General features: G+C 34.8%; 2 protein-coding genes across 3 annotated transcripts; one reads left to right on the top strand and one right to left on the bottom strand.

Moving 5' to 3' along the window:
* The first annotated feature begins 447 nt into the window (after window positions 1-447).
* LOC110601289 (ribonuclease 3-like protein 2) lies at window positions 448-3,303 on the top strand. Its single transcript, XM_021738372.2, has 4 exons — window positions 448-953; window positions 1,067-1,222; window positions 1,353-1,729; window positions 2,778-3,303. Exons 1-4 carry the CDS (start codon window positions 462-464, stop codon window positions 2,950-2,952), a joined length of 1,200 nt encoding a protein of 399 aa, XP_021594064.1. The 5' UTR covers window positions 448-461; the 3' UTR covers window positions 2,953-3,303.
* Window positions 3,304-7,315: 4,012 nt separating this feature from the next.
* Window positions 7,316-12,196, bottom strand: LOC110601290 (uncharacterized membrane protein YuiD). 2 transcript variants are annotated; one of them, XM_021738373.2, is made up of 5 exons: window positions 11,903-12,196; window positions 10,816-10,972; window positions 10,470-10,520; window positions 8,827-8,919; window positions 7,316-7,754 (listed from the first exon to the last, which is right to left on the bottom strand). In XM_021738373.2, the coding sequence occupies exons 1-5, from the start codon at window positions 12,016-12,018 to the stop codon at window positions 7,698-7,700; spliced, it is 474 nt and encodes a 157-aa protein (XP_021594065.1). In that variant the 5' UTR covers window positions 12,019-12,196; the 3' UTR covers window positions 7,316-7,697. The 2 variants fall into 2 exon arrangements, with proteins under 2 accessions (XP_021594065.1, XP_043806990.1); XM_043951055.1 differs by having other exon boundaries at window positions 8,827-8,863.
* Window positions 12,197-12,583: the final 387 nt, after the last annotated feature.

Here is a 12,583-nt window from a genome sequence, read left to right as displayed (position 1 = left end):
CAAATTCGAACATTACAGTTGACAACTTCATGATTTTGGGCACTTAATATATCTCTTCATATCCGCTTGATTATATTAAATTTAATATTTATTTTATAAATTATTTTTATAAATATTAAATATTTAATGTGAATTTATATATTCATAAATTAATTATATATGAATTAAATAAAAATAAAAATATTCAATTTAATGATTATTAAATCTCTTTTATAATTAGTCGAGATTATATTAAATTCCTTCTTTAACTCTATTTTTTTTTCTAATAATAAATTTCAGACAAAATTTGTCCTACAATTTAAATTACTCATGAAGAGCCCAAAATTTGTAGAACATCAATAATTCGTAGAACAACAATGATCTCTGTTTGACTGGAAAGCAAAAAAAGGTGACCAATACCAATAATTGAGCCGTGGTTGTCGCTATACTTGTTTTTAACTCAGATATGGTAATGTTCGTGCATGTCAATCCCACCAACAGTATTGTCCCATTCAGTTCTCGCGCGTGATTCTACTCGCACCAAGTCTTTCCTTTTCAGTGAGAGTCTTTCCTTTAATTTTTCAATGGCTCAATTCGATTTCCCTCTGTCCGAGCCTACCACCACCACCGCAGTTCCTCCATCAATTCCGCCCTCAGCCGACATGGAAGCCTCTGTCTTCGCCGTTCAAAGAATATTAAACTATGGTTTCAAAAACAAACGCCTTCTCGAGGAAGCCTTGACGCACTCCTCTTATAATGACTCCGCCTCTTATCAGCGCCTCGAGTTTATCGGTGACGCGGTTTTAGGACTCGCCTTGAGTAATCATTTTTTTCTAGCTTATCCTCAACTCGATCCTGGCCAGTTGTCCCCGCTGCGTGCCGCTAATATCAGCACGGAGAAGCTTGCGCGAGTGGCGATCAGGCATGGCCTTTATCGCTTTGTCAGGCATAACGCTGCTTCTCTCGATGATAAGGTAAATCCGCTCAAGATCGGAACGTTTTCTGCTGCATTTTTGGAAAGTGATGTTTTTGGAGTTTAATGACTGTTCTGTGAGCGAGTTTTTCTTTTTCCTCCTCCTCCATATAGGTTAGGGAGTTTACTGATTCTGTGAGTGAGGAAGATGATGCTGTTGCTTATTATGGTGGCTCTGTGAAGGCACCTAAAATTCTTGCTGACATTGTGGAATCTGTGGCTGCTGCTGTCTATGTTGATCTCGATTTTGATCTCCAGAAGTTTTGGGTGGTGGGTAGTTAGCAGTATATTATGTGCAGAAATTGTTATTTTTTGCTTTCTGAATTTGGATTGTTTCTTGAAACATATGTGAGTTTATAGCAATTGAACATAAGCGTTTTGATTGTTGTTGGATTTCTAGATATTTAGGGAACTTCTAGAGCCCATTGTTACGCCTGAAGATTTGCAGCAACAACCGCAACCAGTGACAATGTTGTTTGAGCTGTGCCAAAAGCAGGGGAAGGAGTTGGATATCATACATTGGAAAAAAGAGACAAAAAGTATTGTTAGTGTATATGTTGATGGAGAATTGGTTGCCTCTGACTCATCAGAGCAAAAAGAAATTGCAAAGCTTAATGCTGCCAAGGGAGCTCTGCGCAAATTATCACATTCTATGCCTTCTAATGATGGTCTAGCTGATATCCTGGAAAGCATCAGTGGATCATTTGAGATTGAAGGAGCAAAACAGAAGTTGTATGATATCTGTGGCAAGAAACGATGGCCGAAACCTAGTTACAAGTATGTATTTACACTTGCAGCACAATTAAATATTCACAACTTAGATGCCTGCTCTATGTTTGCTTCATGGGTTTAATGGTCTTTGTCTTTTGAGATTTGACTAATTTCTATTTAAGTTGCTTTATGAACTCCCAAAATTTTGTGGAGAAGATATAGTGTGAGGTTATTAGTTTTATTGGAGTTCTGTAAGTTTAAATACCTGATTATATACTGTATCATATATCTTCCACAGTTCATAAAATTCTTATTTTGCATATTATCCAAGTGATCCAATTGTGAAGTTGATTTGATCTTGCCTTGTATGCTTCATGAGAAAGGAAACCCATTAGTTTTGCAGTTTATTCCAAGTTCCAACTTTAAGTCTTGCTTTTCCTCCATATTACTCCATACTCAATTTTCAATGGCAGCTGGATTTGTTCATAGGGAGTGAAATGCTGGGAGAGGTAAATTGGAATAGGAGGAGAACTGAGGCACTTTTTTTTTTCTCCTAGAGGCCTGGTGTTTCACCATGGGCAGCGTTATTAAAGACGCCAAAAGCCACTGCATGAGGCTCAGGCGAGGCAAGGAGAAGCAGCCTCGCCTGGCCTAGATGAGGCGAGCACCTTAGGCCAGGCCAGGCTTCACTTCTTGAAAATAACATGCATGCTTTTTTTTTCTTTTAAAGACTAAACCCTAATCCATATTTTCTTTTAAAGCAACTGAAAGTATATGGTGCCTCGCTACAATCAGGTGTTGTCTGGGCTCTCGCCTAAGGCAATAATGGAACCTGTCACCTTAGTGTCGTCTCTTGCGGTGATAACATTGGTCACGAGGGTGGGGGATGAACATAGGTTGAAGCTTTGAGAAATTTTGGCTATAGAAAAATGTTCCGAAAATAATTTGTGCAGCAAACAGGGGTTTTAACTTTTTATCATGTTGAGTTCTTAGCAAAATACATGATTAGGAGAAGCTTTGCTTATTCTTATAATACTCTATTCTAATAAGCAACGACAGAAATTATGTTGTTGCAAATATTATAATGTTTCTTTTCTTTGCTTTAACATGCCAGCATTGAGGAAGAAATGGGCCCTGCACATGACAAAAAGTTTATATGCTCAGTTCAGATTGCGACTATTGATGGTGTGTTCTACATTAAGGGAGAAGAGAAAACAAGAGTAAAAGAGGCAGAAAGCTCTGCAGCTTCATTAATGATACGAGCTTTGCAGGAATCAAATCACCTATGATTCTCTTGTCCTCAAAATTGAGATGTTATACATGGTAGGCTTTTTATCTGCTTCTGTTAAATGGTTAGGCTGGATTAGCACTTACTTTCATTGAGATGTTCGTAAAGCTGTGCAAACCATCGACTTAAGATTTTTGAATTGCTCTCTTTTTTGGTCAGGATTCAGGATTGTCCTTTGATATTAAAGTGTACTATCATTCCCAATTTTTTATTTAGTTTTGACCTATTTGTATAACATGCCTTTGGCGACCGGATATATGGTATTGCCATAATTGTTAACATTGTGCTTAACCTAGTTGGTATTTATCAGCCAAGGTGAGGGAGAAGCTAGTTTCATGTATAATTTGTTCCATATTCTCCTTCCTCTGTTAATGCTGTCCTATATGTTGTCAAATGTTCTAGCTGCAAAGTTGGGGGAAAAAATTAGTAGTGATGAGTGTCAGTACAGCTTCTAATTAGTAATAGGTGAAAGATCATCGGTTCCCCATTTTACCAACTGAAAATGGAATCTACTTGCGCAACCAATAAGGAATTTTAGGGTGGTTACTGTAGAGAAAAGGGATTTATTTGCTGGTTTTTGGGCTCTATAATGCATTTTAACTGCTAGTTACAGTACCTACCAAGTGTAGTTCCAACTGACAAGCTATCTTCATTTGAAAGGAGACTTCCCAATAAGCTTCATTGCTTCAACAATCATCTTCCTGAAACTTGTCATATTTATCTTCAGATCCCTGGCAGCAGAGTATCCCTGCCAGAATATCGACTTGGGATCAGCAATTGCAGGGTGATCTCTACCATAGTTGTCCAAGAGGGATCTCTCCTCTTGCTCGACTGTGTACTCAAATATTTTACACCCATCTAGCTTCCTGGATCACCATAGTAGTTTTCTGATGCCCATTCCAACCTCGAAAGGATCATTTGCACTATTATTGCCCATCGGGCAGGAACACATCATTCGTAAGCCCAGCTCCATGACACTGCAGCCTGCAGGAATAAGCACTGATGCGAATCTGTTTAAATTTGATAATCCTGTAAGGCATGGCAGCAATAACTTGAAATCCTAGCTGCTCCGTCATTAGTCACCATTTCATTTTCATTCAGAAACCTTCTTTATTTGCGACAATAAATAAGGATGAGCACTTGCTTTTCTATCTCAGAAGCGTTCCTGATCTTCAAATTATACGATTGTCTGAGAAAATGCTTAAAGTCAAACATGGAGTACCCCTCCTGGAATCTCGGTAGAGTTTATGGCGAAATTGTCATGGTACACAAGCCCAATAACAGCATCTGGAAAGCCAGTGAACGCTTCCATCAGCTACCGGATTAATGGCCTTATAACGAGACAAATGTGATAGAATGGCGGGATGAGCAACTGTCGGTTGGATCTAAAATGGCGGGAGAGAAGGAAGAGAGGAATGACGATCACATTTATCTCGTGGAATGGGTTCCCCGTGAAGCCGCCAGAAGAGAAAATCACTGCTAGGACATGGTGAGTGAAATGACAAGGTGGTAGGTTAGTGGGACTCTTTCCTCGCATAAGGTTTAACCAATCGCATTTTCAGCCTGAGAACCTGGTACGTAAATTGCTAATGCATTATTGTGAATCCTAACCGGCTTCTTTGCAAGACATACATCTGTGTGAAGGTCAGAGTGGTAAGAAAAGCCAGTTGTTTTCACTAGTCTTCTTAGAAGAAATTCTGTAGGCTCTTCTTGTTCGACTCCATTACACTAGCACTTAACTGATCTCCAATTCGATGACTGTTGTTTTCCTTCATTTCCACACAAGTCAAGTGAACAGATAAGTCACCATCAAATTGGTCAAACTAATGAAGTTTACCATTACTAACTTCCGAGTGTAGAAAGGAAAATTAAATGGCTTCAATGGATCAAGGACAAAGTTAGCTCGATGTGGTCTTTTTCATATTATCAAATGCTTGGTTGTTGAAGTGTCGATTTTCTGTTTTCTAAAGCATATCAGCAATCGTTGTTCGGTTGACGTTGAGTTCATAGGATCATCCAGAGAGTTATTGTGCCGCTGTTGGATCGAGATTAAATGGGCTAGGCCCATGATCAAGATTCAGATCAAGATTCAGGGGATTGAAAAGATTTTAAGCATGTGCGCAAGTCAGAAAGAGAGCAAAACCTAATCACATTATAATTTTTTTTTTCCAATATCACATTGTAATAATTTAAGGTAAACGTGGGTCCATGATAAACATCGCGGTATGCTGATAGATTTGATATCAAGTGAAAAAAAGGAGGCATTTTTTAGGAGTAAGGAAAAAAAAAAAAAAAAAAAAAAAAGAAAACGGCACAATAAGAAGGATGGGCGGAAAATGCGGAAAATTGTTTGTGTAATTTTTTTTAAAAATGGAGATGGAGATTAAAAATGTAAAATTTAAGATTTTTTAGATTTATTCAATTTGTGAATACTCTGTTTAGTTTATCGGAATTTAGATTTCTCTCAGCATTTGAAGAGATTTTACGAAGATTTGTAATTTTTTTATTTTATTTTTGAGGGGCCATCGTTTTTTTATTTTCTCTCATCGACAATACGATAGTTTTATTTTATTTTAATTTTTATATTTTTTTATTTATAAATTTAGATGTTATTTATGAGATATTCAATTTTTTTATTCTGAATTTATGAAAATTCTAAAAGGTCTTTAAAAAAAGTGATATAATTTCAATAATGTAGTATTTGGAGACTACATCGTTACGTCCAATAATTATTGCGCTCAGACATTGATGCATGGCTGAGCTTTACTGCATCTTTTCTTCGAGTGACTTGCTGAATAGTCAACTTTATTTCTTTCAACAGTTAGCATTTTTCCATTTGAATTTTCTGTTTGCATGTTATTCTTTTTACTTTGTTTTTCTAGTTTTATATTTTACTGTTTTTTTTTTTATATTATTTTTGTATTTATAAATTTTTATATCGATAGTTTGACGAGAGATTTAGTAGTGCGTGCATCAATAAACCATCAATAAAGACTTTAATACTGGTGCTGGTGTTTTTATTTGCTTGTCATGTTTTATTGTTTCTGATTTAATTGATTTAGTTTAATGTTAGTTTGATTTATTTTTCTTTTAGTTTAGTTTGTTTCAATTCTAAAAATGAGTCTTAATTTTATTTTGCCTTCTTGTATAGCTCTATGGTAGTGTGAGATTGAATATACAGAGTATTTAATAAAAAAATTAAAAAAATGAAAAAACAAAGAATATTCAAAAAAAAATTAAAATCATTGCTTTCATCACAATGACATAAGCTTACCTCACAAAGGACTTTGCAGCAAGAGGACAAACCGGCTGCCGCTGCCCCAAAAAAATTAACCATGATAATTTGATTTCTCTTATTTATTAAATTCCAATTAGAGATTTTAATTTACCAATGATTTTAACTGATTAATTTTATTTTAGTTATAACTGAAAATGTGATGTCTGAAATTTGGAGAGTTAAATGAACCAAAAGGATTACTTACCGACATTTGACATTTACTACCTTTATTTTATAATATTTAAAATTTATATAATCAAATCAATAATTTTAATTTTAAAAAAATTATAATAATTATTTAAAATACTCTTTAAAATACATCTTCCACTTCTGTCTCTCCACCTCCTATGAAGAAAAGGCTTGGCCTGGATGGCCATTTCTTCACTTTCTCCACCTTGACAGACCTAAGAATCTTCTCAGACGCAGATTCTTCAACAACCCTAGCCTTCTTTTCCCTGCTTGCAGGAGGAACTAATTTTGCCTCAGGAGAGGAGGAGGCTTTCGGGGCTGCAACCTGAGGTTTTGTTGAAACTGGGACGACGTGCTTTTTGTCCTCTAAAGGCTTGGAGAAAGCAACAGAGAGAAGGCCAGCTTCAGTTCCAAGAGCTATAATAAGAAGATTAATGATAAAGTAGAGATACTTAGGCCTTAATGAAGAAGATAAAAGAGGCGTCACAAAGAGAAATGCAACTAAGAGCGAAAGCGCCATTAGAATTTGATACTTGTTGAACTTGCCCATAGCTTTTGTTTTTGCAGGTCAAGTAAAATTTCAATGGTGTAGTTGATATATAGAAGGAGAAGAGCAAAGAATGAGCGAAAATGGTCCATATTTATGGGTCTCTCCCTCTTTAAGAGGCTTTATATGGGTCAGAATTAAGCTGCTGGGAGGACCAAGAGATTCCAATTCTCTCATCTTTCTACTAATAAAATCTACCCACGTAAAAACTCGGGATGATTCATTGCGTAGCTCCTTATCAAATACTTAATTGTGAATGAAACAAATTTGTTATTTTTAAACCCCATCTGCAAAAACCAAAATAATTGAAATTTTTTTAAGGGCAAATAGAACCATGCTAAACAAGAGGGAGAAGCAAAAGGAAGTGGAGGATGATCGAGTGATCTTTCATTATCAAGCAGTGTCAACTTTACAATTTTCTTGCAAGCTATCAGGGTCAACTGGAGGCTTGGACAAAGATCATTGTATTGTATGTGTTTTAATGGGAAGTGAAAAGCCCAACCCAGAAAAGGAAAATAAAAATAAATTACAAAAACAAAGACAATCTTTTACAACTAAATTTATACAAATAGCCCCCTCAAGTTATTCTACATGCCAAATGAACACCAGGCACAATCGAGAACAGCTACACACAGCAAAACAATTTAGAACCTATGAGGCAGATAGACTTGCAGGAATGAGCCGGTCCAGAGTTCACTAAATATGTCAATATCATCATTAGCGGTATCATCCCCTATGAACTTTTCATGAGAAAAGCTACAATGCACCCCAGCACAGCACCAGCAGCAACCTGGCAAATTTATCAAAGTAAAATTAAATTGAGCCCTTAGATTTAATGGAATTTCTATGCATGTAGATGCATAATAGAATTTTGTGGAACAGAATAGAATCACATAAATTCTATCCTTTTTTTCTTTTTTTCATTTCGCTCCAATTGAAATTTGAACTTAATACTTCACAGCCTGGAGATAGCTCTGCTAATTTTATATGGTCCGTAGGCCCATCTCAGAGGATACTCTTTCAAAAGAGTGCAATTTGAACTTTCACATTGAATTAACATAGGACCATGGATTTCTTGCTATATTTATGTATTAATAAGAGTATAATATCATTTGGTTAAATGTAAGACATAATGAACTCCTGTCAGATCCAACCAAAATACCAGTTCTAAAAGTAAATCATTCAATTAAAACCGTTGTCAGCAGACTAATAATCTACTAGTGTCTATTGAATAGGGGTTAGAACCACCGAATAAATCGAAAACCAAAATTTTAGTATTTGTAAAAATCAAATCGATTTTAGATAGAAATCAATTTGAATCAAATCGATCTGATTCAGTTCCATTCGATTCGGATAGATTGGTTGGACTTTTTAATGTCTTTTTATTTTTTATTTTTAGTGTTTTAAAGTTCAACTTGAATATTTCAACCTTGATTATGTTTTAATTTTCCTATATTATTACTTCCAAATCGTTTCAGTTCGATTTTATCAATTTTTTCTGATCAAAATTGAACCAAACCGAAATAATAAATTTTTTTAAAATAAAAATCAAACCAAACAGAAAATAACGAAAAAAAACTAAATTTCCAAATTAATTCAATTCAGTCGTTTTTCTAGTTTGAAAACGAATACTGCTCGCCCCTACTATTGAAGAGCCAAGAAGTTATTGGTGCTTTGGCAAGGTTTAGGAACACTAAAGTAAATGACAACAGGTCAGATCACTAGAGGTGGTCTGTCTCATTGAGGATTCATCATCCCACAGAAATAATCCTCCTTTCAGTAGACCTTATCTCACTTAATTGAGGGAGAAAAGGTGACTTAAATTCATAGTCTACACAAAGAATAATGCAAGTGCCACATACCTGGAGAGGAGTGTGGCCTAGTGAATCTCGAAGAGGCCTGACATTGGAGACCGGGTGTTCAGGAGGTAGTTCACATACAATTTGATTTAGTAACTGCAATAAGCAAAGCAAAGAAGTTTGCAAAGAAAACATAACACTGTATATGGCTAAAGTACCAGACCATCAGCTTAAGGATTGTGTTAGGATAGATCAAATATTAGCCATGACGTTTGTAATTTTCAGCTGCAAATGAATGTTTAACTTCCTGCCAGATAAAAAATAGCAACATAATGAACAAGAAAAAGCAAAAATTGGAAGAATAATGTAAGCAATCATTGGTAGGCATGAAACATAGTTTTAAATCGCGGTTGTGGCCACATTCCCAGGCCACAAAAATAGACCTGTAACAGCAGTAATGTAATAGTAACGGCCTAACACTAGCAAAATTTTCTAAAACAATTTGCAAAGTTCATAAAATGAATTAATATTAATAAATATAAGTCAGAATAATGTAAACAAATATATAATAGATATAAATACATCAAAAATAGACTATATAACTTAGATATTTTATGTAAGTTATCTGTAATTAATTTAATGAAATAAATTTTTTAGTATAATTTAAAATAAGAAAAAGTCACACTATCTTATATATTGAGTAAACTAATAATTCAAAATATAATCTTAACTCAAAACTAATATCAAAATGATATTTAATCAACAAAAATATAAAAAAATACAAAAAAGCAAATTATAAAAAAAAAAGCAAAGCTAGAAAATAAATTAGTCTTTTAGAAGAAAAATACTAAAGAATTGAGTAGTTTATAACGGATCTAAGCTTATAAAAGAAAAATATAGGAAAATGGGAGTTGTTTCAGAGAAAAGAAAAAGAAATTTTGAAACAAAACAGCTCTTAAAGTGCTGGATCTCAATGGAACCTCAAAGTACATTGTGTTTGGCATGTAACAAGAAGGATTGAATTCTTGGTAACGGCCATTACTGTTACGCATGCAAATCAAGGGACTTTTAAATAACAGAGTAATGGGTAATGCCCCTCCCCCCATTTTCCATTACATAACGGCCGTTATGTTATTTAAAACCGTGGCATGAAACCCATAAGTTTTAATGCACTTTTGTCACCCGTATTTGTATCCCGATTATGTTTAATTCTCATTCACGAGGTAAAGTACGTTCAATACAAATGTCAAAACTAGAGGTGTGACTAGATGACAGTATATATAAGCACCACAGGAATGTTTAACAGAAAAAACTGCCTCTAAAGTCTTGTTTGTGATAATAAACGTTAAACAATTTGAATTTCAATAATCAAGGACTACAGCTTTCCTCGTCAGTCTGCAAAGGTGTTTCCATTTAACAAACAGCAATAAGTTTAGAGGGAACTTATCATTTCGCTTTTATTGCAGAATATTTTGAATTTAAGAAAGAAGTGTTTCAACATTGAGCAGCCACAGAGAGTAGACTTGGCAGATACATTCTAGCAAGCTGTTAGTTAAGATTATGTTATTTTACTCAGAGGGGCATGCAGAACCATTCACATCATAAATATTGTACAAGAAACTTCATCAGATTCCACTACAAATACTATTAATTTAGTGGAACACATATGCATACAACAAAGCACATGATCTGCAGTAATGTCTTACTTCAGCTTGGCGACCAGCATGAAGTCTAACACCAGTAGCATCATACATAACCTGCAAAATGTCATACATTATCCAGGAAGCTTTATTTCAAGTGAAATGTGGAAACTGCTGATTATCTAAATAAGCACGAAAGTCGCCACAAGAACTAATGCACCATAAATCATAACTTGACTACATAGCAGCTTAATTATGCAAAAAAAAAAAAAAAAAAAGAAAACATTTTTTCTGCATGGAAGTAAATGAAACAAACTCGAAGAGGTTATAAAATTTCCAGAAGACTGAACTTCAACTCAATCAAGCATGTCAATACAAAAGACTGAACAAGACCTGGTTAACAAATACATACAACACATGCCAAAACCAGTGCAATAGCAAAGGTTGGTGCTCCAGTTCCTTCTTGCAGACCAATAGCTACTGCAAGGGCAGTCACAGTTGCTGTATGTGATGAGGGCATCCCACCTGATCCAAGAATCCTTCTAGAATCCCATCTCTTCTCTTTGAACCTGCACGTCTAGGATTACATATTGGAAAAGAACTAAGGGAACAGCCATAGCGGCATGACAAAATGGTTAATAAACAAGACTTTTCTGTAACTAAATTTCATGCTACTCAAATCATAAATACGAGTGAACTTACAGGCCACATTACTTTGAATCAGTAACATCAGCTATCATTTTCAAACAAACATACCCATAATTGTCAAATGGTCAAAACACATACAATTATTACAAATACCCAAAAACAAGAGGAGTCAAAATAAGATATATAGAATATCATCTTTCTACTTTCCCAACATTGCTTAACCTCTCCAGGCTCCTGAGTGATGGAAAAATAAGCAACATCTTGCTTCTTTACTAAAGTACTTCCTTTGATTTGTACAAAAAGCCACTACAACTCCATTAATCTTTAATTCCATACCAACTGAAGTGATGTACAGAAACTCCTTCCCTCCCTTCTCTCTCCAGAATCATAATCTTCGAAAGATGTTCTTGACCAATCGAATCCTTTCTTGTCACTCTATCCCCAGGTAACAAAATTTGATGTGTAACAAAATTTAGATTGCAACGATATGTAACTACTTATAGAAATAAATTTTAAAAATTTAACCTTCATTTGTTACAGAGACAGCATGCACTAGCTCTCGAACTTCAAATCCATTCACTGTCCTGAACCATTAATGCTGTTCGAGAAGCATGTCTATATCCTTATAATATATAAAAACAGCAAATATGTACCGAAATTTCCTGAAATTACTCGTACGAGAGCAGGGGCATATATAAATAAGAGCCACACCCACTGAAATCAACCCAAAAATAAAAGACCCAACAGCATAATTTTATTAAGTAGCTCAACAATCGGCGTAACACATTAAAAGTTCAAAACCAAGCAAAATAATAAGACAAAAAATAAACTACGGAAGAAAAGGGAGATACCAGGTAGTGAAGAGCTTAAGAAACTGAGCGAGAGCGAAGGCAAGGAAAGCGGAGAGGAGAGGAGTGTTGGATGGAATAATGGACGGCTGAGATGATGCATCAGTGGCCGTGTCCATTGAAAGCAAATACTTGGGGTGAGAGAGAGAAAGGAAGAAGCTGTAGTGATTTACAGATGCAAGAAGAAGTAGCTACTCGAATTTGGGGGAGAGTTGCGGTCGCGGGCAGGGATTGGGCGAAGAGGGACTCGTTTTGGACAAGCTTTCCTCTTCGTTTCCAACCAATACCAGACATACCAACAATCAACAGCCGCAGTTATTGACGCCACTGTTCTTTTGGGCTTTTTTCTTTAACGGCCCATTATAATATTTGAAAACATATAATGTAACCCAAAAAAAAGACAATATCTCTACTTTGCACATATTTATTAATAATTATAATATATATATTAATATTTTATATTTCTTATTAATTAATTTATATTTTGCTTTATTCTATTTAAGTATACTAAATTTTTTATCTATTAATTTTTTAATAAAATTTTCATTACATTATAATATTAAAAATGTTATATTAATAAAAAATAGCTATTGAAAAAGTAATTTGAAAATATTTTTATCATTTTATATCAATTTCATATGCTCTCTTAATGTATTGAAATTAAACAATATTGTTAATAGTATT

This window comes from Manihot esculenta, chromosome 15, assembly GCF_001659605.2.
Source record: "Manihot esculenta cultivar AM560-2 chromosome 15, M.esculenta_v8, whole genome shotgun sequence".
NCBI classification, from domain to species: Eukaryota; Viridiplantae; Streptophyta; class Magnoliopsida; order Malpighiales; family Euphorbiaceae; genus Manihot; species Manihot esculenta.
This window is presented reverse-complemented; position numbering and strand designations above follow the sequence as displayed.

Excerpts from the sequence above, each read along its gene's own strand:
- LOC110601289 (XM_021738372.2), top strand. The coding sequence starts at position 462 with ATGTCAATCCCACCAACAGTATTGTCCCATTCAGTTCTCGCGCGTGAT. Across the intron at positions 954-1,066 it reads CTGCTTCTCTCGATGATAAG|GTTAGGGAGTTTACTGATTC; the intron begins GTAAATCCGCTC and ends TCCTCCATATAG. Across the intron at positions 1,730-2,777 it reads TGGCCGAAACCTAGTTACAA|CATTGAGGAAGAAATGGGCC; the intron begins GTATGTATTTAC and ends TTAACATGCCAG.
- LOC110601290 (XM_043951055.1), bottom strand. The coding sequence starts at position 12,018 with ATGGACACGGCCACTGATGCATCATCTCAGCCGTCCATTATTCCATCC. Across the intron at positions 10,521-10,815 it reads CACTGGTTTTGGCATGTGTT|GTTATGTATGATGCTACTGG; the intron begins GTATGTATTTGT and ends GACATTTTGCAG. Across the intron at positions 7,755-8,826 it reads TAGGCCACACTCCTCTCCAG|GTTGCTGCTGGTGCTGTGCT; the intron begins GTATGTGGCACT and ends TAAATTTGCCAG.